Source organism: Mobula hypostoma, chromosome 4 (assembly GCF_963921235.1).
Source record: "Mobula hypostoma chromosome 4, sMobHyp1.1, whole genome shotgun sequence".
Classification (NCBI taxonomy): Eukaryota; Metazoa; Chordata; class Chondrichthyes; order Myliobatiformes; family Myliobatidae; genus Mobula; species Mobula hypostoma.
This window is the reverse complement of record NC_086100.1, coordinates 107,493,342-107,520,611: the sequence shown is the minus strand read 5'-3', so window position 1 is coordinate 107,520,611 and position 27,270 is coordinate 107,493,342. Positions and strand designations below refer to the sequence as shown.

General features: G+C 38.9%; 2 protein-coding genes across 5 annotated transcripts in view; one reads left to right on the top strand and one right to left on the bottom strand.

Annotated features, from left to right (window-relative positions):
- Window positions 1–16,582, top strand: part of LOC134345541 (probable ATP-dependent RNA helicase DDX60) — a 71,390-nt gene extending 54,808 nt beyond the window's left edge. Inside the window, exons 30-37 of one of the 2 annotated variants that reach the window (XM_063046345.1) lie at window positions 18–122; window positions 2,928–3,081; window positions 10,400–10,524; window positions 11,638–11,785; window positions 12,770–12,924; window positions 15,274–15,425; window positions 15,524–15,586; window positions 16,325–16,582. In XM_063046345.1, the coding sequence (XP_062902415.1) occupies window positions 18–122; window positions 2,928–3,081; window positions 10,400–10,524; window positions 11,638–11,785; window positions 12,770–12,924; window positions 15,274–15,425; window positions 15,524–15,586; window positions 16,325–16,430 (1,008 nt within the window). In that variant the 3' untranslated portion in view covers window positions 16,431–16,582. Of the gene's footprint in view, window positions 1–17; window positions 123–2,927; window positions 3,082–10,396; window positions 10,525–11,637; window positions 11,786–12,769; window positions 12,925–15,273; window positions 15,426–15,523; window positions 15,587–16,324 lie in introns of both variants that reach the window. The other variant, XM_063046344.1, reaches the window with a different exon arrangement.
- A 1,954-nt stretch (window positions 16,583–18,536) lies between these two features.
- Window positions 18,537–27,270, bottom strand: part of LOC134345540 (uncharacterized) — a 56,143-nt gene continuing 47,409 nt past the window's right edge. Inside the window, exons 10-12 of one of the 3 annotated variants that reach the window (XR_010017717.1) lie at window positions 23,941–24,023; window positions 21,916–22,000; window positions 18,537–21,503 (exon numbers count right to left, since the gene is read on the bottom strand). Coding sequence is in view for 2 of the 3 variants with exons in the window: in XM_063046342.1 (XP_062902412.1) it covers window positions 23,962–24,023 (62 nt within the window). In the remaining variant the exon portion in view is untranslated. The remainder of the gene's footprint in view (window positions 21,504–21,915; window positions 22,001–23,940; window positions 24,024–27,270) is intronic. The other 2 variants (XM_063046342.1, XM_063046343.1) reach the window with 2 other exon arrangements.

Below are 27,270 nucleotides of genomic sequence, written 5' to 3'. Positions count from 1 at the left end.
TTACTTTTACCTTGTAGGCTTTGTCTCTGTTGCAACATTCTATGCTGTGCTATGATGACCACAAGAAGCAGTCGGTCTTGAAGTTGTACTTCATGTTCTGTTTACAGTTTCTTCTCAAACAGGTAGGATTTAAAGATAAGTGTTTTTTAAAAAAGGTGAAACCAAAATTTGAATGAATTACTTAATTTTTGCATCTGCCACAACTAAATGTCTGCTGCAATAATGTGGCATTAAATTGAAGACAAATTTAGAAATTAATTTTTTGAAATGTTATAGCCAAGTCATTGTAAGTTCAGAACAAAGGCTATGGTAATTGTGACAGGTCATTGTTTCTTGGTGTCCCATGTTTCTTGGCAGTTGGATAGTAATTGATTAATCCTCAACAATTAGCATCGGCATTCTCTACTCGTGGCTGTGATTATCCCAGTTAACACAAATAGGAATATTCTGAGCCTTTCTCTTTTTAATTAACTGTATGATATGTGAAATTCATTGGTAAAGTTTGATTTATTGTACATCCATGTGCCCTTCTGAAAGTGGACCAAATTCTTAGAGCTGTAGTCTATTTGGGAAGCATCCAGAGTTTTTGATTTGGTAATAAGGGATTTCTCTTTATTTCTAAGTCAGGATGGTGTGAGATTTGGTGTACCTGCTGAACTTATACTTGGAGTTTGGGAGATATTGTCAGAGTTGTGTGCTGAGTACATTTGTGTTTAATGTGCCAATCAGTTACACTACTTTGTTCAGGGCAGTACCAAGTTGCTTGCTTTTATTTAAGCTATATGCATCCAGGCATGTGAAGAGTATTCCGTTAAGCTCTTTGCTTGTGCCTTGCACCTGAGGGTTTGGAATGTCAAAAGTAAGTTACTCACTCCAAGATGCTAAGATCTATAACATGCTTTTGTAATCACAGTTGAGTTTCTGCTCTCTAAGGTGACGGTGGTGGATTTCATAATGATAGTCCATTTAATAATGAGGTAGGTGGTTAGGCATTCTCTTGTTAGAAACCAACAGATACCTGTATGGCATATATCTTACTTTTATTACCTCATGGTTCACACAGTTGCAAACTGCTTCATTTTCTGAGGTGCTATAAATGGAATTGAATGTTGTGCAGTCATTAGCAGATGTTCCACTTATTAATGTGACAAATTCAGATGATTGGCTCGAGGATTCTCTGTGTAACTCTTACAGTGATAACCTAGAGCTGGAATGATCTGTGCGAAGCATTGCTCTTAACTCTTGTAGTGTGTTTCCTCTTGATTCACGTTGACAGGTGTTACCCAGGTTCCTAGACGGCACACTTAATGAGAAATGCTGCTTTGACTGTTAAGGACTGTTGCTCACTTCTCAAGCTCATTTCATATTTGGACCAAGGATATAATTGAAATTTAGAGTCAAGTAGGCTAGCATCAGTCTGTAAGTTATTGGCAAAGAGTGCATACTAGCAATACTGATGACATGTTCATCACCTTGCTGTTCATCTGGAGTGCACTGACTGGCAGTAATTGGCTGCACGATAATTGTCCTGCATTTTGTGGGCAAAACAAAAGGGCACTGTTGTGTAAGTGCAACATTGGTAACTGTAATTCGAAAGACTTACCCAGGGATGCATCTGGTTCTGAAATGACAGTTTCTGAAATGTGAATTATCACTATTGTTGCTTGATCGCAAGAACCTTTGCCTGTACCAGTGAATATAGCATTTTATGGATATAATGTGGAATGAATTAATTGTTTCTCTGGTGGGGGATCATCCACTCTCCACAATGAGTATGTCGCACATGCTTTAGCCTTTGCTCTTGTCGTTTGTGTGATTGGCTCTTTGTTGAGAATGGGCATGTCCTTAGAACTGCCACTTTCTGTTAGGAGTTCACTGGACCATCTGCCACAAATAAATGTGGCAGAACTGCAGGGCTTTGATCTGCTAGGTTTTAGTTGTGGGACGGCTTAACTTTGTTTATCTTACACTATTTAGTGCAAACCGTAACTGGACTGACAGTGTACATTTGGGTTCACCAGGTGCTGCACAAGGCAGCCTTCTGTCATTTCTCATTTGATTAATTTTGGTTCACTAGCAGTATGAGACAGTGAGCCATTAACATACAGGCAGTAGTGGAATCGCATTTGGTCCGTTCACAAGGCACGTTGTTACCAGTCTGTTGTAGGAATTCTGTGGCTGCACCCCTCAGATCTGGCCAGTTTGGACAGTGATGGTGCAAATAAGCTAGACTTGGTGAAGAGTATTCTTATGCCCTACATAAAATACGCTTTGTGCTCTTGCTGTTTGAATTGGAGAAGTTGTGATTGGTTAACTCTGAGGATGGTTATGGAAATTGGAGGTTCCTAGCCCATATTTGACCTGGTGCCCAAGACTGGTTGAATTGTATAGAGAATGTTGAAAACTTTCTGGCTTGTAACATTGTCTCTTTTGTGTCTGTCTTGCCAGTGGAACTGTCTTGAAGGGCTTGTGATCCGGGCTGGCTAGAGATTTGATTGCACATATCTTAGATTTTTGCAATGCTCGTTTGTTCCCAGTTCTGATTCGGGAGGAGATCTTTACACGGTTGTCTGAACTGATGTGATTTTGTCAAATCTGAATCTGTGCCTAAGAGTGATAATTTTGAAACACTTGGGTGATTTAAAAAAAGGCAAGAATCTGATACATTACTTAGAAGCATTACTTAGAAACATTATTTGCATATTGACCAGCCCAAAGATTTCCTCCTTTGACATCTTTAGCCAAACTAGATGGTTTTTAAGTCCAGAAGTTTAAGGAGTGCCATCACTGAGATGATTTTTTTATGTATTTAATTTGAGGCTATGTAATTAAATCAACATAAATTTCCTGGTGTCCATGACAAGGTTTCAACTTTGTATTGTTGGTACGGAGTTTATTTGAACATAAATGATATTTCATTTTTGCAGGGATTTTTGGATTTGAATGGAATGCCGCGAGGGTTTGCAGGTCTAGTGGCCCACTTGGATCAACATGAACCAGCCAATTTTATTTTCATCAGTTTCCTTATGAAAGGTCTGTTTCACAAAATTTGTTCTCAGCCTGATGCATCAGCACGGAAAGGTAAGATTGTCACTAACAACCACAACTTCAAATAAAAAGGTTCATTCTATATAATGACATGAAGGAAATGTGTCGTCCACCACATGAATTAGCTTTATATGGACATTGAATTTTATGCTGAAACTATCCCCTTCAATGGGGTAGATTTGCCATTAGGGTATAAAGGAAATGATAGACTGAAAGTAATAAAGGTATCCCAACAATAGTAGAATATTAAACAGGTGGTGGTAAAGGAAAAAGAATGTAAAACAAGCATTGCAAATACAGAATAAATACTAAGTATACTAATGTGTCTGAAGCCGGGAATCAAAGGATGTAAGACAATATAGTTAAGCAGAGTCAACGTAGTTTAATAGAAGGAAACAGTGTTTGACATTTATTACAGTTCTTTGAGGACATGTCAAACAGATTGAATAGAGGTGACATGGTTAAGGTAGTGTACAGGCAGTCATTATATTATATAAAAGATCTGTTTCTGAGAACTGCTCGTGAGCAAGACAGAAATATCCAAATTATTTCTAGCTTGAAAAATACTTGAAAGAAAAATGTATGGGAGAATTGGTATAAATTTGGTAAGTCAGGTGAACCGTAAGCCAAAAAAACCCTGTATTTGAATTTCTAGAAAAAATTCAGTTTGGTGCCACATGAAGTTGCTGCACAAGATCATGTCATTGGGGTGTTTTAGTAAGGGGATGTATTAGCTAACTTGGGTGGTAGGGTGGAGATACGTCACTACCAAAGGCGTTCCTTTCCTCCACTAGCCCCTGGGCATGGTATAGCACCAGCTTAGCGTCCCTGATTTTGGTAATGTGAAGCATGGGAGCAGATGGTAGATGGTCGTATGAGCAGTTGGTGTATATGACAAGCCTGGTTATGTGGCCACTGATGCCAGGCAGTCTCTGAAGAGTATTGATAATGGCTGGGGTCACACTACCTGTAAAGACATTGCCTAGAAGAAGGCAGTGACAAACCACTTATGTAGAAAAAATTGCCAGGAGCAGTCATGGTCCTAGAAAGCCCATGATTGTCGATGTAATATACCGCAGCACATAACGAACAAGCGCTTGGCTAACACAAAACATTCTGGATAAATTGAAACAACAGGAATTCTGCAGATGCTGGAAATTCAAGCAACACACATCAAAGTTGCTGGTGAACGCAGCAGGCCAGGCTAAATTGATACTTTTTAGGTTGGTAGGCCATGGAATCATGCTGTAGCAAAAACTATTGAAATTTGTTAATGACTCAAGGGGCAAGTTCTTGTCACCTTTGCTGATAACAGATATATTTTTAATAAATAAGACAGTAAGACATAGGAGCAGAATTAGGCCATTTGGTCCAATGAGTCTGCTCTGCCATTTCATCATCGCTGATCCAATCCCACTCAATCCAATTCTCCTGCCTTCTCCCCATAACCCTTCACACCCTGATTAATCAAGAACCTATCAACCTCTGCCTTAAGTAGACCTAATAACCTGGCCTCCACAGCCTCTTGTGGCAACGAATTCCACATATTCACCACCTTCTGGCTAAAGAAAGTCATCCTCATTTCAGTTCTAAATGAGTGTGCCCTCCTGTCATAGACTCCCCCACTGTACAAAGCATTCTCTCCACGTACACATACACTCTATCGAGGAGTTTCCATGAGATTCTTCCCCCCCCCCGCAATTCTTCTAAATTCCAGCGAGTATAGATCCAGCACCATTGAATGCTCCTCAGAATCATTCCTGTGAACCTCCTCTGAACCCTTTCCAATGTCAGCACATCCTTAGATAAGGACCCAAAACTGACAATACTCCCAAGTGAGGGCTTTCCAATGCCTTTTAAAGCATCAGTATTACATCCTTGTTATTTATATTCTAGTCTTCTCAAATTGAATGCATTTGCTTTCCTTAGCACTGACTGAACCTGCAAGTTAGCCTTTAGGGAATCCTGCACGAGGACTCCAAAGTTTCTTTGCATTTTGGATTTTCTCTCTATCTAGAAAATTGTCTGTGCTTTTATTCCTTCTTCCGAAATGCATGACCATACATTTCAGGACACTATTCCATTTGCTTTCTCTTTGCCCATTCTCCTAATCTAAGTCCTTCTGTAGCCTCCCTGCTTCTTCAATACTACCTGCTCCTCCACCTTTCTTTGTATTGACCGCAAACTTGGCTACAATACCATCCAAATTGTTGACTTACAGCATTAAAAACAAGTCCCAATGCCAACCCCTGTCGAACACCACTAGTCAAAATTCAAGGTAAATTTAATATCAAAGTACATGTATGTTACCAAGTACAACCCTGAGATTAATTTTCTTGCAGACATACTCAATAACTCCAATCAGAATAATAACCATAATAGAATCAGTGAAAGACAGCACCAACTTAGGCGTTGAGCCGGTGTGCAAAAGGCACACACACTTATGTGCTTTTTGCCAGTGTGTCACTGGCTGCCAATCAGAAAAGGCTCTCTTTATTTCCACTCTTTGTCTCTTGCCAATTAGCCATTGCTCTATCCATGCTAGTATGTTTCCTGTAATACCATAGGCTCTTATTTTGCTAAGCAGCCTTATGTATGGCACTTATATCCTGCTTGTTATTTCGTCTAAGGATTCCAACAGATTTGTCAAGCAAAATTTCCCCTTAAGGAAATCATGCTGACTCGTGCTATTTTGTTAAGTGACTTCAAGTACCTCGAAACCTCATCCTTAACGATGAACTCCAACATCTTCCCAGCCACTGAGGTCGGGCTTATTGGCCTATAATTTCTTGGCCTCTGTCCTCTGGAACTATGACAGAATGTATTGTTTCGTGAAAGATCTTCATTAATGCCTCCACAATCTCTTCAGCTAGCTCTTTAAGAACTGTGGGATGTTGTCCATCTGGTCTAGGTGATTTATCTGCTTTCAGACCTTTCAGCTTCCCAAGCACCTTCTCCCTAGTAATAGCATCTGCACTCACTTCTGCCCCCTTACACACAAACTTTCGGCTTGCTACTGGTATCTTCTACAATGAACGTTGATGCAAAATAATTATTCAGTTTGTCCACCATTTCCTTGTCCCCCATTGCTACCTCCAATGTCACTTCACAACGGTCCAATATCTACTTTTTCCACTCTTTTACTCTTTGTATATCTGAAAACACTTATGTTATTGGCTAGCTTACCTTCATCTTTTCCTTCCTTATGGCTTTTTAGTTGCCTTTTGCCTGTTTTCAATTCTCTTAACATCCCACTAATTTTTGCTCCAGTATATACCCTCTCTTTTACTTTTATATTGGCTTTGACTTGTCAGCCATGGTTGCATCATCTTGCCTTTAGAATACCTCTTCATCTTTGGGATGTATCTATCCTACGCCTTCTCAAGTGCTCCCAGAAACCAGCCATTGCTGCTCTATCATAATCCATGCTAGTGTCACCTTCCAATCAACTTGACCAGCTCCTCTCTCATGCCTCTGTAATTCCCTTTATGCCATGGTAATACTGTTACACCTGACTTTAGCTTCTCCTTGTCAAATTGTAGGGTGAATACTTTCATATTATGAACAGTGCCTCCTCAGGGTTCATTTACCTTAAGCTCCCTAATCAAATCCAGTTCATTACAAAACATCCAATCCAGAATAACTGATCCCTGGTGGACTCAACCACAAGCTGCTCTATGCCATCTCATAGGCATTCTACAAATTCTCTCTCCTGGTATCCAGCATCAACCTGCATATTGAAATCCCTCAGCACATGACAATCGTAACATTGCCCTTTTGACATGCATTTTCTATCTCCTGTTGTAGTTTGTAGCCCACGTCCTGGTTACTGTTTGGAGGCCTGAATATAATTCCTATCAAGGTCTTTTTACCCTTGTAATTACTTAACTCAACCCACAAATATTATACATTTTCTGATCCTAAGAGATCCTTAGAAATCTCTTTCTAAGGATTTGATTTAATTTTTTTTTACCAATAGAGGCATGTCACCTCCCGCTCACCTACCTGCCTGTTCTTTTGATCCAATGTATATCCTTGGATGTTAAGCTCCCAACTGTAATCTTCTTTCAGCTCCGACTCAGTGATGCCCACATCGTACGTACCAATCTGTAACTGTTAAAAGATTATCTACTTTGTATACTGTATACTTCAATCCTTTATTCATCACCCTTTTTTGATTTTGTTCCCGTTTACACTCTAACACATCTCCCACCAATTGTACAAACATTTGTAATTTTGCCCCATCATCTGCCTGTCCTTCCTGACAATCTCACTGCACACTGCTTCTGCTTGTATTCCAAATTGCCCCATCCTCAGCCTTATCACTCTGGTTCCCAGCCCCATACCAAATTAGTATAAACCCTCCACAAAAGTTTTAGCAAACCTACCTACAAGAATATTGGTCCCCTCTGGTTCAGGTGTAACCTGTCCCTTTTGCACAAGTCATACTTTACTCAGAAGAGACCCCAATAATCCAGAAACCTCAAGCCCTGTCCACTGCACCAGCTCCTCCGATGCATATTCATTGCCATATCATCCTTTTACCTTCACTGGCGAGGAACATAGGCAGCAATCCAGAGATTACTACTCTGGAGTTCCTGCTTTTCAGCTTTATACCTAATTCACTAAATTCTCTGTTCTGGCCCTCCTTCCTTTTCCTACCTATGTCATTGGTGCCAATATGTACTGAGACTTCTGGCTGCTCAACCTCCCCATTTAGAATGCTGTGAACCCGATCCGAGATGCCCATGTCCCTGGTTCCTGAGAGGCAACATACCATCTAGGTGTCTATGGTATCCGCAGAACCTCATGTCTGCTCCTCTAACTATGGAATCCCCTATCACTACTGCAATCCTCTTCTTCCCCTTCCCCCTTTCTGAGCCACAATGCTTGGGTTCAGTGCCAGAGACTCACTGATGCTGGTGAGGGTAAGAATAAGATGATTTGGCAGATGAATGCATGGCTGAGGAACTGGTGCACGGGGCAGAGATTCAGATTTCTGGATTTTATTGGGATTATTGAAATCAGATTGTTGCTGAATAGCAAGCGGGGAGATTTGTAGAATGCCTATGAGATGACTTTTTAAGAGTAGCTTGTGGTTGAGCCCACCAGGGCATCAGCTGTTCTGGACTTGGTGTTGTGTAATGAACCAGAGATAGGTCAGTATTACAGAGGCATGAGAGGGGAGCTGGCCAAAATTGATTGGATGGGAACACTAGCCAGGATGACGGCAGAGCAACAATGGCTGGAGTTTCTGGGAGCAATTCAGAAGGCACAGGGTAGCTGCATCCCAAAGAAAAAGGAGAACTATTCTAAAGGCAGGTTGACACAATTGGCAGTGTTTCCTAGTGGCCAACCACTTTAATTTCACTCCCCATTCTCATTCCAAAATGTGGTCCCTGGCCTCTTCTACAACCACGATGAGGCCACTCTCAGGTTGGAGGAGCAACACCTCATCTGGGTAGCCTCCAACCTGATGATATGAATCAATTTCTCTAACATCTTGTAATTTCTCCCCCCTCCCCCTTCTCTTTTTCCATTCTCCATTGTGGTTCCCCTCTTACCCCTTCTGGTCACCTCTCTCTAGTGTCTTTCCTTATTCTCTTTCTCCCATGGTCCACCCTTTCCTTTTCAGTATTGAAGAAGGATTTCAGACCAAAACGTTGACTGTTTATTCCTCACAATAGTGTTACCTAACCTTCTGAGTTCATCCACCATTCTGCATGTGCTACTCTGGATTTCCGGGATCTGTAGAATCTCTTGTGATAATGAATTGTGCCACAATGCACCAATAGTTTGAATTAAAGTATTACTATTTTTTTTTATATTAATGCACACCAGCATGCTACATAGCATATGCAACAAATATTCACAGTCTGTTTGGTCTTTTAGTTTGTGTTCTGATGAAGGGTCTAGGCCCAAAACGTCAACAGTTTACTCTTTTCCATAGATGCTGCCCGGCCTGCTGAGTTCCTCAGGTCTTTTAATTGTTAATTATAGCAAAATGTTAAACCTGAAATAAAGGCAGAAGGTACTGGAAATGTTTAATGGGAGGGTAGAATTTGGAGTGTGAGAAATAGTTATGATTCAGGCCAACAGTGTGTAGGATGCTCAGTGGAAGCCCAATAACTTTATTTTGGACTGCTCTAATTGAACAGTAGCTAAATATGTCATTTTGCAGTTATCTCATTTCAAGAGTGTAACCTTGACCATTGATGTAAACCAATTTGGATATCAGAGTGTAAAGTACAGTATGTTTGTAAGTTATCTTTAAGAATAATTTTGAACATTTTCCATTAATATAAGTCAGTACAGCAGATCATTTCTTTGAACTAGACAAGCCGAAGGGTCAGTCATGAGAAATTGTTGTTTTTTATCCATAGCTAGATACTGGTAGTCTTACGTGCATTTAAAAACACAAATGGAACAATTTTTATGACCCACCAGGGCAGTACAGCTTGAGGACCCAAAAATTGTACCAGAACGGACGTGGTGCCTGATTGTTGTTGCCATTGAATTCTGGGGAGTGTAAGAAATGGGGGTGGGGGGGTGTGCAGAGAAGGGAAGTGGAAGGAATCAAGTCTTACCACATGTCAACTACAGCCTCCAGAGTGCTGTCCATACTCTTGTGATGTATGGTACTGTCCAGGGCACTTTCAGAAACTGAAAATAAGCCTATAGCTGGGCTAATGGCAAAGTGGGTTGCTAGATAAGGTGGAAGTTGGGTGTGAGCTGGACAATCTTTCCAGAGGCAATGTGTTGTGTGTATTGAACCTGTTGGTTTAGACTTGCAACTTGTGCCAACCCAGTCATGTGATAGGCCTTAGAGTAAGTGTAAGCACAACAAAGTGTGTAGCTGCTCACAGTGGAATGAGTTATCAGTAACAGCATAAAGGCAGCCAGCTAAAAACATCCAGAACAAAGGTTGAGAGCATGCGTGTGCTGGATAACAGCATCTCACAGGATGGGGTGTGTGGAGAAAGAATGGCCTATTATGTTCTTCACTGTGGTTATGGGAGTGCGGGATCAAACTTGCACATTTGGGTCGAGACTCTGTTTTCTATAAAATAATGAATATCAGATGGTGAATCATTCCTGCCCTTCCAGATGGTTAATGTGAACCGGCCTGGCTGAAGGTCCATGAATAGGTTAACCTTCCTGATCATGTTTGAGGTTGACGCATATCATTTGTAGGAATAGCGGCCAACAGTTTCAAAACAGTGAACAAATGATTCCATTGCATTGATAATAAATGTTTTTACAGTTTGGCAGGGTTTGTACAGCATTGCATTTACAGTGAAAATAAAGGATTATACTAATCTGTTGGTATTGATTATGGTTTATTTAGCAGGTTCAATATGCTTTTCTGAGGAAGTGATGGAATCTTTACTTCTGATATTAGCAAATATCTTTGGAAGGATCTATCTACCCTCCTGTTCAACAGAGAAGGGTTGGGCCACATTCCACCAATCAAAGGTATAGAGATGTGAAACAATTCAGTTCTTCAAGGGAATGACATTTTTTTAACTAAATTGTGAAATGCAATTTGCACACATTTTAATTTTTTATACAAAGTTTTAATAATTGTGTATCAAAGCTTTTGAATCCAAGCTCTAGCAGTTTTATCTTTGTTTCTAAAGTAATGTCTGGCCACACTATTATTCTGAGAGCAGGTACTGTGTTGTTACAATAAACACACATCAAGAAATCTTATGTCTTGAGCAAAGAAAGTTTACTTCCCTCCATAGTGAGTTAATTTGTAAAGAACTTGCTGGTGCTCTTTTATCACTCCTTTTAAATTGCCTTTTAGTTAAGGTTGCAATCTATCCTAGATCAAAGCTCTTCTGTTAACTGGTGGGCATGAAACCATTGTCTATAATTTACTGTTAATTTAGTCAGTATGCCAGATGTCATTTGTGGTGAATTAGTACAGTAACGGTGTGTTAAATTTGGATAGAGGAAAGTGATCAGCTTGCATGAGATTGGGAGGAAGATTGGAAGTGTTTTTATTGTGTATTTCACTGAAGGCTGGCTTGAGAGTGCTTTGTAATTATGTCATACCTCAGAACATATGCCAGTCTTCATGCTAAAATGCATCATAATTGAAGCATGTTGGCTGAAGGCATTATTTAAGATTCCCTTTGTGTGTATGTTTTGATGTTGCTTTACAATTTCCTCGCTTTGGTATTTGAATATTATGCACCAGTGCAACAAGCCAGGTACAAATTTCAGTGGGACAAAAACCTTTACATGAATAGAAACATTATACTACAGGAAGTCACTGAGCCATTGTTCCACAAGGGAGCTAGCAATCTGTTATTTGAACTAAGATTACTTAAAATAACACACATCCTTACAAGTTGATTCTTCTTAATGCACACTCCTAAAGTGAAAATCTCAAATTGATCCCAATTTTTTTTCAATTTTAATCTGGTTCAGTTTAATGTTTCTGTTTCAATTTATTTATATTGTTAAAACTATTGCTAACAAAATGATCAGTCAGAGTAGATAAAATTATCAGCACCATAGTTCAACTCTAGAGGTGCTACTTGCCCAAGAAAATAAACTGTGGATTATTTCTTGTCCTAGGTGTTCCTGGAAGATCTTCCAGAACAGTTTGCTGAAGCAGTCAATGAATATAACAGAAGTATCCAGGAGACTTTCGGATGTTTTTTCCTTTCTGCATCAAAACAGATAGACATGACTGAAGAATGCCAACTTCCTTTATCAGGGATATGTAAATATATATTTCAAACAATTGTTATATGTTAACATTTAAAATTGCAATTTAATTTAGTATATAATGCTGGACCTTGAATTTTACCCTTAAACAAGTGTAATGTACTTGCATTCCAAGGGTAGGGAATTTGTATACCAACCTAAACCTGGCAGTTTCAAGCAACAGCCAGGAAAAGTAATCATCTATGGTAAATTGAATTGACTTCCTTTGGAAACTGGAATTTGGAGTCTTTCTACTCTGACTTGCAGATAATACCATGTGTTTGATCTTTAATGCACTTTAGAATGATCCAGCAGTGGTTCAAGAGGGTGGCTAGGCACTAATGATGGCCAGTAATTACCAATGTTATCCATGTCCTTGGGATGGTTGTAACATGAAACTGATGGAAATCTTTAGTTGCGAGTTGCCAGCAATCAATGTAAATGTCTCAAACACAAACTGACCGCCCTGAGGCTGATTTGTGTGATTAGCTTTTTCACCGACATGTGGTATGCAGAACACATAAAAATTATTAAGTGGGATATTGATCCTTAGTGTCACTGCTGATCTTATACTACATTATCCTGCCTTGAAAAAGGGATCGCTTTGGCGGTTGTTTGCCAGTTGAGATCTGACATGTGGGTGCTGTTGGTGTTAGAAGGAGCGATCTTATCTGTGCCAGACTTTGTTTTTCTTCCATGTGGTTTTTAATTTCTTCAGTATTCCGTTTTTCAAAATTGAATTTCTTTGCAATGGTCTTTCAGGCAGCATTCATAACACTGCATTAAAATTAAAAATGATCATCCTAATTAGCATAAATCTGTTGCTTTACTCGGCCTTTCTTGGAAATATTAGTTTTAAAATGGTGCTAACTCCTCTAGCATCATTCAAAAATGCAGAGAATTTAAACCAGAATCTCAAACCCACTAACTTTTAAAGTGGTCTATTTCATGAAAATTAACTGTTGAGTAGTTCTGATTTATTGTTGACTTTCTTCCTCAGCTTTTTGTGGTGGTCATTCTCCCCAAGTAGCTGATTCTAAATTTGTAAATCAGTTGACTACCTTTGGAAATCATCCAACAACTGCCGTGTCACCATTTGCATGTTTGTCTGGGATTAGTAATCTGGATCTGTTCAAAATGAGCAATGTGGACAGTGTAAGTTGTACTTTGTTACTTTTATTTAGCATTGCAATAACAAGTGGCATAGTCTCCAGATATGGGCAGTCATTTAGATTGAAATGGAATGAAATTTGCTTCTAGGGAGGGTTAATAATCTGGATTTTTATAGCATTCATTGCTTGGGCATAAATCATGTGAAAGACAGTGGTGTAGTGGAATAAGCATTGGACTTCAAGGTGAATGGTCCTGAGTTTGAATCCAGCTAGCTCCTTGCATGCCTTCCATCCGTGCTAGGTTAAGCGTCGAGCTAGCAACTCGTTTTTTTAAAAGTAAAATGCTACAGAAGCGGCAAAAATGCCACCTGATCCGCCACAAGGCATGAAAAGGAACAACAGCAACAAAGGGAAATCAGATTGTGCTGATTGGTTGGGAACAAGGGCTTTGGCTGTTTGATCAGCTATGACATTGGATGTTTGGAGCAACCTTTAGTGGTACAATAGCATACTGTTATGATTGAATTCTAAGCTGGAGAACAAAAAGGTTAAAGGTTTTAGGAGTGAAGTTCACACAAGGTATGAATATGAAACTTCCTCATATAAATATAAAATTTTAGATCTGTGATGAGGTTTTTCCTGGCCAAGGATATTAGGGGACAGATTAGCTGTGATTGTTAGTAGCATACAAGTGCTGACTGCTCTGCTGACATTTCTGTCAACCCAGCTGGTAATGGTGGCTGATGTATAAGAGTGTGGAGGGAAGCACAGTTTAGAGCCTTGTACAGTGGAGTAAACTACAGAGATTTGGAGATGAAATATTGAAAGGTCTTGAACATACAGTAAAAATTTTAAAATTTTGTATCAATAGGTTGTAAAATAATGATGAAGGTTTGAATGAGCTGAAATTCACGGAGGGTGGAAAATGACAGTTTAGTCTGAGGTGCTAAGAAAATTATAGCTGGGAGTTCACATCCAAGGATGCACATTGTATCGAAAGGACAGGCAGGCACGCAGAGGGGGCAGTGTTGCTCTGTTGATGCAAAGTAAAATCAAGTGGTGATATGAGGTCGGAAGGTGTTGAATCATTGTGGACAGAGCTAAGGACCTGCTGGAGTGAAAAGACCCTGATGGAAGTTCTATACAGACCGCAAACAGTAAGGATGTGATCTACAAATTGCAATGGGAGATAGAAAACATATGCCAAAGAGCAACGTTCAATAGTCATACAGGATTTCAAGGTGCAGGTAGATTGGGAAAATTAGTTGATGATGAATTCCAAGAGGGGGATTTTCTAGAATGCCTATGAGATGGCTTTTTAGAGCAGCACATGGTTGAACGCACAAGAGGATCAGCTATTCTGGATTGGATATTGTGCAATGAACCGGAATTGATTAGATAGCTGTAGCTCAAGGTAAGAGAAGCCTTAGGGGAAAGTGATCATAATATCAGTAAGACCTTGAAGCTTGTGGAGAAGCTAAAGTCAGATATATCAGTATTACAGTGGATTAAAGGGAATTACAGAGGTACGAGAGAGGATTTGGGAAGAATTGATTGGAAATGAACACCGGCAGGGATGACAGCAGAGCAGCAAAGGCTGGAATTTCTGGAAGCAATTTGGAAGGCACAGGATTGGGGCTGAGAAGAGAGTTGAAACAGCCATGATGAAATGGCGGAGCAGACTTGATGGGCCAAATGGCCTAATTCTGCTCCTATATCTTGTGGTCTATGGTCTTATGACACTTGGGTAGAGGGAAAGTATAGTAGGGATGTCAGGTGTTTTTTTTAACACTGATAGGTGTAGGGAACGTGCTGCAAGGGGTGGTGGTAGTGGCAGATACATTACGGACATTTAAGATTCAGGCATATGGGTAAAAGAAAAATGGATGGTTATGTGGGAGAGAAAGTTTAGACTGATCTTTGAGTAGGTTAAAGGGTTGGCACAACATTGAGTGTCAAAGGGCCTGTACTGTTCTGTTTTAAACAAACTCTGGAGACAATGCAAAACTAAGAGTAATGTTGAATGTATTTACTTGGAAAGGGTTTAATCTGAAAACCAAGACATTGCGTTAATTGGCTGTTTAAAAATTCAGAGATGAACAAATTTATTTTAAATTCCCAGAATTTTCATTAGAAGAGGGTATTCCTGGCAAAATCAATGCTTCCTGTCTCCTTTATTTCATCAGTTTATAAATGCAATGTCTAAAACAAAATCAAATTAGCATGTGATAATTATTTACCTATGATTTCTCTTGAGGCGATGTGTGTAAACTGTATTTCTAGTTGGATGTTTGATTTTTAAAATGTATTTTTGTATGTTGTCTCTGTTTCATATATAGGAAGATGGAATTCTAAATGTCTGTGTTGAAGATCAATCAATTTGTCATTACAGATTTCTTTACGTACTATTGAAGTCAGCTCATGCAATATTCCTGTACTAAACTTGACGAAGTATGATGAGCATGGCAGGAGAATGCCATTGAATGCTTATATCCTTGACTTCTACAGACATGGTTCTTTAAAAGCTTTGTTAACTGACAACATGTAAGTTTGAGCTGCAGTAAAGCTAACATGTTAGTGTTGGGGAGAGGGGGTATGCATGTTAAATAGTTTGATTTAATAATCTTAATTTTTCTTTTCAGGTTGCATTTGGGTGATGCCTATAGTGCCCTCAATGATTTTCAACTAACTCTTGGCTCAATCAGGTATGAGGGAATATTGTTTTTGACTTATTATATAATTGCATATTGTGGGATGGGATTACATCCAGTCTGCCATAGTGATATGTGCATCACATTATTGCAAGTCAAACACCATTCATTTAAAAACAAATGTCCATAAATGATTTGGAAAGGCCTTGCTGGCTGTTAACCTTTGAGAAATGATGTGAAAACAAGCCAGTTAATACAAATGATATTTGGGTATTTGTGCTCCTGTTTAATGGTGCTCCCATCTTTTTGACAATTGAAAATTTCTACTATTATCACAAATACAATTTGTTGACCTGATTTGCCTGTTCTCCTTTCCTATTGAGTGACACTTCAACTACTTTGGAGCTTGTATGACTAGAATTTATTGTTATAACAAAGAAAGTGGAATAGCTTACTTCAGCTAATTTGTTTGTTAAATGTACTTTCTTCATCGGTTCTTACCTTGATTTAATGATGAATGATCTAGATTTTAGAGATGTATTGCCGTGTACACTCAGGCCCTAAGTTGACTGTATCCATCTGGCTCCTCCCTCATTTCAATTGAGTATTCTTGCTTTATGTGAAAAAACAGGATTTTGCTTTAAATGTAAAACCAGCTTTAAATAATCGAGCATTCCTTTTGGGTCTATAGTCCACAATTTTCAACACTTTCTCACTTTGTTCAATATTCTTAATGAGTATCATGCTGGATTGAAGTTATGCTGTTTTTAAAATCTTCTCTTTATTTTCCAGCACGTCTTTCAAGGAACTATGTGACAATAAAGATGATGTTGTCGTTTTGGCGTTTGAGCAACTAAGAGATACTTTTAACCAAAAATTTGAAAAGATAAAGAGTTAATGCAATTGAAAATAGTTTCATTCACGTGCATTCTTGCTGCTGAATGTAGGAGAATGAATACATGACAAAACTAAATTGTGTCGCGCATGTGAAAATTAAAAAACTTGCAGCCCAGTGATGTCAACAAAAAAATAAAATTGAAAAGTAGATAATTTATTGTGTTGAAATTTAATTGCACTATGTACAGACTGTTACTTAAAGATGGTCAACATTGTACAAAAAAAAATTTCTAATGCAAAACTTCACTACTGGCCTCTGCATTGGAATTAACTGCAACATTTACATTCTCAGAATTTTTAGTTTGATTAAAGCTTGCTGCTTGATTAGAGGTACCAATCATGTTCATTATATTCAACTGAACAAACTTTAAAAAGTCAAGTAAAAAATTTATAATTAAGTACTGCAGAGTGGTACACGCATCGATATGGTGCCTCAATACGAGGTTTCGTTTTCACCAGTGGCATCGTCTATACAGTATATATGCGCATAGCAATGAGCTGGAACAAAGCATGCAGATAGACAAGTCATTTTTGACAGAGTTTCCATTGACCAGAGTGTGTGTACTTCCTCTTTTATATTTCAAAGGACCCAAAGCTATATGGCTTAACAACTCACCACATATTCAGTAACTGGCACAAAAGCACCGAGAGATCTGTTAGGTCTTCTCACACAGTTTTAATGAACTAATGTAAGCAATCTTGACAGCTGTTTCCATTTTGGAGAAAGTGATGTCAATAGCCATAACATGAGAATATTTTGCATTTTGTTATGTTGAAGTTTATATGTTATAAAGTTGAATTTGATTTCAATAGTAAGGAGTGGGTAAATAATAAAGATCTTCAGCCTTTGATTTAAAAAAAAAATGAAGCATCTTTTTTTAAACAATATTTTGCTCAAATAAAGAAGTTTTAAAGTTTCTTAATTGTGGCCCCCTGTTTGTCTTTAGCTTATTTTAGATGATTCCTTGTTAAAATGTGGTTCAGCAATATTACTGTGCAGTATTATAGTAAATCAGTAGATTACATAAGTTGGTATCCCATTTCTTTCATCACTGTTCCCAGAAGCAGCTTTTAAAGCAGTTTCTACATTGCTCATGCAAGGTCAGCAAATAAACTTACAGGGAAGTTCCATTCAGTTGAATCAAGTACAAGAACTGAGTGTAGTTGCGGCCCAAAAAAGCCCCTGAAGATTGTGGCACTGTAAATTGCACAAGGTTGTTTATTTAAAATGAAGTTGGTTTTCTGAGTGGACCAGTTTAAGCATTACATCTTGAGGCAGTTTGGAATATTGTGTAAAGATTTACCTCACTTGCACATTTTATGACTATGTATGGAAGTTTACAGCAATTTGTTTTGAGCTCAAACAGAAAAAGAACATTTTACAAATCTTGAAATATTACCCAGGGTATCATATTGAATTCTGCACTTTGGAAAAATGAGGGCATACATACAAAATAGCGTTTTCTGTTGAGCATAATCTAATGTTTAAGGCTGTAGAAACATGCTACATGCAGGATGTGTGCAGTGGAGCATTACTACAGCAGTCATCAACAAATCCAGTGGGAAATTCAATAAATTTCATTACCTGAAAAGTGCCCAGAATGTAAAGCTGACTGTCACAGTGATTGAAGCAAATAGTGAATCAAATTTGAGAGAAAAGGGAGCGGCTAAGCATATGCTGTAAGGTGTGTTAAGATTTGAATGGAGTATGTCGACTCATTGGGAAAATTGCCTATTAGTATAGTAGTAAATTATATAGGCAAGTTTATTTCTTCCTTTTTGTTTTTAAAGGAGTAACTCTAGTCATTGTGTAGCACACAGATCCACGAGTACACCATTTCATTACCCCATCTACATTCAATATGTCTACCTAGACTAGGTCAGGTCTGTAGTCTTGCCTTGGTGATTCATGTGCTTGTGTAGATGCTTGAATGTTGAGAAGCATTACCTCCTACCTCCTCAAACAGCACATCCAGATTTCAACATTCACCCACCCCCCCAATCCTCTGAACCAACATTGCTGAATGCATACCTATGCTCTTCAGTGTGAAAGATGACAACTTGAAATAAAGTCATCGCAAATGTTCATTTTAAAAAATTCCTTTTATTGTAGTCACGCATTCAAATCAAATGTGATATGAAATACAATTACAGCAACTACATTCCAAATTTATGTGGCTACCTTTGGATAATCACAGTTAATATGTGCAACACCTTTTGTTACATTACAGGGGTATAAAATACTCAAACAGCATCTCAAATACAAATAATTTGATATACTATATTATATTGTAGATTATAGTAGCATTGTTGTTGTAGGTAGGACATTAAAATTCCATGTAATTGTGAATTTCTTTGCCTAAAGCTGATTCTCACGTGGAATGTTTCATAGCCTTATCGACCAGGAAAGAACTAAAGAATTCAATAGTTATCACACCTCCAGGGTGTCTAAAACATTGCTTTTTGCAATAAGCTCTGGGAAGGGCAGCTAGAATTGGGATGTGATCTGAACTTAATACTAGTTTCTCACTTTGGCTTACCTGTTAAATTAATTCTTATCTGCCCACCAAATTGACATCTCTTGGTTTTTCACTTAAATCAAGTATCTGCCTTTAGTACAGATTCTAGAATTGTCTTGAAACTTTTTTATATAACATTAAACTCTGATCATGCCTTTGGTTGTTGATCAGATTCCTGGGTATCTAAAGAGTTATTGAATTGTGGCTGTGAAGGCCAAGTCAATGGGTATATTTGAAGTGGAGGCTGACAGGTACTTAATAAGGGCATCAAAGATTGAGGTTGAGTTAGAAAATGAATCAGCCATGATCAAATGATAGTGCAGACTTGATGAGCCAAATGGACTAATGCTGCTCCTAATATTTGTCTTCTGGTTTTATAGGCTAATGGTAAATTTGTAACATCATTTTATTTTGCATATTCCAGACCATCTTAAATATTGTGTACCCAGACTTTTGTGATTTGAGTGAAGCTGGTAGTGATTTGAATCTTGACCTCTAACAGCAACATTCAGGCACAATGGTAGTGTAGCAATTAGTGCGATGCTATTACAGTTCAGAGTTTAACCCAGTGAACTATGTTTGTATGTCCTGCCCATGGAATGTGTGGGTTTTATCACACGGGACCTATGACAAAAAAAAACATTATATTGCTATATGGTGACATTTACCAAACTACCATGTTATTTGGTCTGGCAGCTACATATAGCAAAATATCATTTAATGTTCTTCAAAAGAAACAATTCTGAGCAACATAAAACTCATTCACAATCAAAATAAGGAATGCTATCACCTTCATAGAATGAATGATAAATATTTTGCTAGTATTCCAGAAAAAAAGGTGATGAAATTCATGATTTAAGCTGTTAGATAGGCACATAGCTCTTTTGCACCTGTTAATAAATAACAATTTTTTTTGGTGGATTCTAAGTATCATGTTAAAAATGTGGAATCATTAAGTGATAAACTATGGGGTTTCTGTCTCCAAGCTCCTCTATTCTAAGTGATTTCTGTATTACTGAATCAGTGTCAAATCACAGAAACGGGTCTTTCAGCCCACAATAGAGTATTCATCAATACTAATTCCAGTTTGCAGCTTTTTTTTAAAAAAACCTTACGGGTACAAGAATTCTTCTAGATACCCTTCAGCAAGTATTAGCTGTTCTCAAATCTTCTAAGCATTCTGCTTCACACACAAGGAGAGGGCAGATTAGAAAATAAACCATATAAAATTATAATTAAATCACTAAGTTGAAAGTATAGCGCTGGTAACAATCCAGAATGGATTAGCTGCATAGCTGGAATGAACTGCAATATATCCTTAAAATCCCACTCTAGGAAATAAAAGCTCTTAATATTAATTTGGAACATTAACCTACTCACACTCCTAACCCCAATGATATATACATAAACACAAGAATGAAACTCATTTCATACAGAAATGCAAGGGGAAATAACCAACAATCTTAGATTCTTATCAAACCATATTTTAATTACATGTATCTTTCCATGAATTTATCAGGGCCTGTTTAACTCCACAATATGCATCTTACAGTCCAAAAGATTATTTTCTATGAAAGGAGGGCAAAACATAATTGATTAGTTTATTTTCTATTCAGTTGGGATCGAGTGCCACCTCAATAGTGTTTTGAAAATGGGGAATGGAACGCTGAAGATCAGGGGAACCCTCAACAGTGCTATAAATGCATTTCCATCTTCCTTGAAGCTCTCTTCCATCTCACACCCCATTATAAATTTTCCAGGAATTTAATTAGATGTTTTTAGCAAGTCAATTCAAAGCTTTTCAATCTCAATCCAAAAGCTAATTAGGAGCAAACATCTTGTCCTGCAGTTAAATGCAAATGTGAGGGTTCTGTGCAGACTCAATTTTGCTCAGTGTAACCAACCCACACAATTGCATCCTTTCCCACATACTCATAATACATTAAACTTCCTTGCTCTTTCTATTATCGTTTGGAAATACTTTAGATGCACTGATAGGTCTTGCACATCTTTATGTAAAACTATTTAAAAAGATTAAAAATATATGCATTTGCCCAATGCACATCTGCAAGTAATTTCAATTGCAGAATACCAACAATGGATCACACCAATATACACTGCTAAAAACAGCAAAAGTGTTTCCTTATACATCATAACAAATATGAAACTCACATTGAATAGTGTAGTGAACTTCATAAATCTGCAGATGCTGGAAATCCAAGCATCTCACATATTTTGTACTTGGAGCTTTCAGGCAACTCTTCAGGTTATATTTTAATATATTGATGTAAACAAATATGCTTGAATGTTAGGTCCAATTGGTTATTCAAAAGTAATAGCAATAACTATATTCATGACTGGACAGCAGATTTTTGGGCACCGAGGGAAATAAGGTAAATATGAAATTGGAGTTAATACTAAAAGTTAATTCAGTCTTGATTTTAATGAATAGACTGCACATCATCCCACTTATGCTTTTACGAAATACCATACAAAATCAAGTTATCTTCAGTAATTGCCAAGTAAAACAAATCTCACTGTTGTTCAGGCAGAATCTGTGGAGACAGAAACAGAATTAAAATTTTCAGTCAACCAGTTAATGAATGCTTAAGAGGCTAGTAAGAAGATAGGAGTGAAGCCATAAGATTGGGATTAAACTAAATAGCCCCTGAAAAAGGGATCAAATGCTTGAATGAGTTATTCCCCTTTGGACCTAGTGCAGGCAGCTCAAGGGACTCAATTAAGTCAAGTTACGTTTACTCCTCATCTTACCCACATCCTCTTTACCTAAAATTTCTTCTCATTTACAAGTTGTGCAGTGCAAACACATTTTTTAACCATTAAATGCTATTACAGTATTAGTGACAATGAAATGATTGGATTACGATAAATGAGTTCACCAATGCTTTTAGGGGGAGAAATCAAGTCATTTTAACTGGTCTAGACTTCATGGAACTTAAAACTCACCAATGTTGCCAATTCTTAACTGCCTCCTCCATTCAAGATCAATTAGAAGTGCGCAACGAATTCTGGCACTTCTGGTGACCTCCACCTCCATCAAATGAAGAAACAAACAAAAAAATCTAGCCAAGCAGTGTTACAAGAGGAAGAAAATGAAGAGCTGCAATCCAACTGAAATTAAAATTCATTAATTTAAGGCTGTGCAATTTAGAGCTAGGCTTAGATGATGAAATATATACTTGGGAGATCTTTGTCCCCTGGGTGCCCTCCCAAGACTCTGGTCAACATGCTCCTAGAAGACAGTGGCACGGCTAATGTAGATGAACTGAACATACTGATGAGGGAGAGGGAGAAGTGGAGAGTCCGTCATCATGCTCGATGCTGGCCCTCTCGGCCTGAGTCGACGTAGTAGTAGATCATTGTGTTTGAGTGTGATATCACAGATGCTAGTTCCCTAAGAGGGAAAGGACATGCTACAGAAGTCACAAAAGGGTCTGCACACTAAAACTGTTTGATACATTACTAGGTCTGCCAGAAATGCCACATGTAATGGAATAGTCCAGTAACAACCCTGCTCAAGACTTGTACAGATCTGGAAGCCTGAAATCATGGGCAACTCCACGCTGTGGGGCCATCACAATGCAGCTTCCAATGGAGGGTAAGCACAAGCAACCCAACATTTGAGTGCTCTGATGGAAGATCATTGCTGTTGCCTGCAGCATACAAAGGGGCATGCAAGATGCTTACAATCCAGCAACCATTCTTCAGCAGGTGAAAACAACTGTAGAGATGCTGGCTGTGATGCTGCTGGCCCTTTCTCAAGATCACTCCATTTGCTATTGCAGCACTGCCACTCCACTAATGTTCTTGCTGTTGCCTGTCAGCTACCATTCATGCCAAAAAGGCATTGTCAAATATCTGACCTTGGAACAGACCTGCTCAATTGCATTCACACAGGAGAAGCAACAGCTTTCCACCAGCTGAGCTGCTGCCACTGAAGAAACACTGTAATGACAGTCATCAAGAAATATATGTTAATGCATGGATGGTGTTTGGGATGCTTTGCTAAAACAAACATTAATTTGTAACTTATTTTGGAATTGTTGCCATTGAAAATACTGTAATGATCAATAAAACACTGAAAATGTAAAATGCTGCTGCATGGTAAATTGGCAAATTCTGAATAGGGCATTTGGATGAGGTGGTGTTTCACATTATTCTTCTTACTTCTCTTCCTCTCCTCCTCAGTTGTTCCCAGTATATGTTAATGACCTTAAGACGTAGGAGGGTTGTTGCAAAGGATGGACTCTTAGGCATACGAATTTCTGCAGAATACAACAGACCACCACAAATCTCAAGGGCTGCTCTGTCAAATTTTTGCAGGACTCCTAAACAGCAACACAGGTAGTGAAATACTTGTTTGAATGTATCAGCCTCTTGAATCTTGTTACATGGTGCTTACTTTAGGAACACTGAGTTAATGGTAGAGACATCTGATCCACAAGCCTACCACCAAGACGACACTGTAGATTCCTGTGGCTGATTCAAAGGTAGCAACACGGGATTTCCTCCTCAAAGTATCCACTGAGATCCTGGAACAAGTTCTTTCCTCTGTGGGATTAGTGAGGTTGGAAGAAGCAGAAAGCTCTTTAAAGGAAAGTATAAGCTTCTTGCCAATGACTATACCCTCTCCAACAACCATACATCTCCCCTGAGGTCTTGAGGGATGTTCCTAGAATCTGATTCCACCATTTCAAAAGACTTGCATTTATATCAAGGCTTTCACTCTCAGATCATCTATTCTTTTTGCAACCAAATACTTAAAAGTTTAGTCACTATTGAAAAGCAAGTTGATTTACCTAGCAAACTTCCCTTGAAATAACCTGTATTAGATGATTGCTCATCTTTGCCTCATTGTGTTGATGAAGAGGAAGTACATGTTGTGAGATATGCATTTATTTAAAGGAGCAAAAAGATAGCCCTAAAAATTATTGCCAAAAGGAGCTTTAGTTAATGAAGCTTTGAACTTACCACAGGATGGCATTAAAAATATTATTTCTGATTAGGATAAAGCTGTCCACCAAGTTTCTGTACTGCAGCCTCAAAATTCTCATCTGTTGAAAAGATTAAAATGCTGATGATGTCAAAATATGCTCATGTGTATTTATTCCTTGTAGTAAGGGATAGTATTAGATACATTAATAAATTTTCTTGCAGATATTTAAAGTTTATAACAATGTAAAAGGTTGCTTGATGTTAGTGCGTTTCTAGGAGTTAGAACATATATCAAATAATTTCAGCAACTGACTATAGCCACTGTCTTCAGATCCGAATATGAACTGTAGCTTACATCTAAAATGCAGCTCTGAACAATGGGCTCCTAAGAACTATGAATTACAGTTAACTGGAAGAACAGTTAATGTTGATTTAAATTTGTTATTTGAGTGTCTGTAGTGGGGGTGCGAAGAGAGGGGTGTGAATGTTGTGTGTAGCTTGAGAGAGGTGTGAAGTTTGTGTGTAAATATGAAATTGTCCAGAAATTGAAATTGTCAAGCAGGCCCCTTGCTCCAAAGGGGATCTTAATTATGATGCTTCCTGTGTCTCATTTTGTCAAATTTAAAGAGACTGCTTCATACCTACCAGTACTTTTCTCCAGTGACTTTGTTCATGTGACAGCATTTGGGGACTTGTCCAGGATGCCTTTGTGACTCATTGCGTGGCCAGTGATTTCAGCAGTCCAAGTAGGTGACTATTTTTTTTTAAATTAGCACTCACACGTTGACCTGTTTGGGCCAGTGGCTACGGGACCGCAAAGGCATCATGAACGCAGCAGAGAACTGAACTGGTAGATATAAAAGGGAGGGGGATGTCTGTGTGTGTATATGGGTTTATGTAAGAGACTAAACTTTGTATGTTAGTTTGGTGAGAAGGGTGGTTGTTGAAGGTTTGGGATGCTAGTGGGGGTGTGTATACCCGTTCTGGGAACTACATTTTAGCATACGTGTTTATGAGTGTGTAACAGCTAGATGCAAAGGAATACAGCAGACATGAGTTCAGACGCACACAAGTGGCAACATACTCTGCGGTTTTAAGAGTGTACTGTTTAACGTGTACCCATCATTTATATTTTACATAGAGTGGGTATTAATGCGGAGGTATTTCAGGGAGAGGTTTTAGTCAGATATATCTGTCAGGATGGCACCTATTGAGGTCAGACAATGTCAGAATGGAAACTTGACGCAAGCCAGCCCTCAATCTTGATTATGACCATTCATAAGCCCTTCACCCCTGGATAGAAGCAGAGTATTTTGTCAGAGCTGCCCTCACTTAAGAGTCACGTATATAGAAACATAGAAAATAGGTGCAGGAGTAGGCCATTCGGCCCTTCGAGCCTGCACCGCCATTTATTATGATCATGGCTGATCATCCAACTCAGAACCCCGCCCCAGCCTTCCCTCCATACCCCCTGACCCCCGTAGCCACAAGGGCCATATCTAACTCCCTCTTAAATATAGCCAATGAACCGGCCTCAACAGTTTCCTGTGGCAGAGAATTCCACAGATTCACCACTCTCTGTGTGAAGAAGTTTTTCCTAATCTCAGTCCTAAAAGGCTTCCCCTCTATCCTCAAACTGTGACCCCTCGTTCTGGACTTCCCCAACATCGGGAACAATCTTCCTGCATCTAGCCTGTCCAATCCCTTTAGGATCTTATACGTTTCAATCAGATCCCCCCTCAATCTTCTAAATTCCAACGAGTACAAGCCCAGTTCATCCAGTCTTTCTTCATATGAAAGACCTGCCATCCCAGGAATCAATCTGGTGAACCTTCTTTGTACTCCCTCTATGGCAAAGATGTCTTTCCTCAGATTAGGGGACCAAAACTGCACACAATACTCCAGGTGTGGTCTCACCAAGGCCTTGTACAACTGCAGTAGTACCTCCCTGCTCCTGTACTCGAATCCTCTCGCTATAAATGCCAGCATACCATTCGCCTTTTTCACCGCCTGCTGTACCTGCATGCCCACTTTCAATGACTGGTGTATAATGACACCCAGGTCTCGTTGCACCTCCTTTTCCTAATCGGCCACCATTCAGATAATAATCTGTTTTCCTATTTTTGCCACCAAAGTGGATAACTTCACATTTATCCACATTAAATTGCATCTGCCATGAATTTGCCCACTCACCCAACCTATCCAAGTCACCCTGCATCCTCTTAGCATCCTCCTCACTGCTAACACTGCCACCCAGCTTCGTGTCATCCGCAAACTTGGAGATGCTGCATTTAATTCCCTCATCCAAGTCATTAATATATATTGTAAACAACTGGGGTCCCAGCACTGAGCCTTGCGGTACCCCACTAGTCACCGCCTGCCATTCTGAAAAGGTCCCGTTTATTCCCACTCTTTGCATCCTGTCTGCTAACCAATTCTCCACCCACACCAATACCTTACCCCCAATGCCGTGTGCTTTAAGTTTGCACACTAATCTCCTGTGTGGGACCTTGTCAAAAGCCTTTTGAAAATCCAAATATACCACATCCACTGGTTCTCCCCTATCCACTCTACTAGTTACATCCTCAAAAAATTCTATGATATTCGTCAGACATGATTTTCCTTTCACAAATCCATGCTGACTTTGTCTGATCATTTCACTGCTTTCCAAATGTGCTGTTATCACATCCTTGATAACTGACTCCAGCAGTTTCCCCACCACCGACGTTAGGCTAACCGGTCTATAATTCCCCGGTTTCTCTCTCCCTCCTTTTTTAAAAAGTGGGGTTACATTAGCCACCCTCCAATCCTCAGGAACTAGTCCAGAATCTAACGAGTTTTGAAAAATTATCACTAATGCATCCACTATTTCTTGGGCTATTTCCTCAAGCACTCTAGGATGCAGACCATCTGGCCCTGGGGATTTATCTGCCTTCAATCCCTTCAATTTACCTAACACCACTTCCCTACTAACATGTATTTCGCTCAGTTCCTCCATCTCACTGGACCCTCTGTCCCTTACTATTTCTGGAAGATTATTTATGTCCTCCTTAGTGAAGACAGAACCAAAGTAATTCTTCGATTGGTCTGCCATGTCCTTGCTCCCCATAATCAATTCACCTGTTTCTGTCTGCAGGGGACCTACATTTGTCTTTATCAGTCTTTTCCTTTTTACATATCTATAAAAGCTTTTACAGTCCGTTTTTATGTTCCCTGCCAGTTTTCTCTCATAATCTTTTTTCCCCTTCCTAATTAAGCCCTTTGTCCTCCTCTGCTGAACTCTGAATTTCTCCCAGTCCTCAGGTGAGCCACTTTCTCTGGCTAATTTGTATGCTTCTTCTTTGGAATTGATACTATCCCTAATTT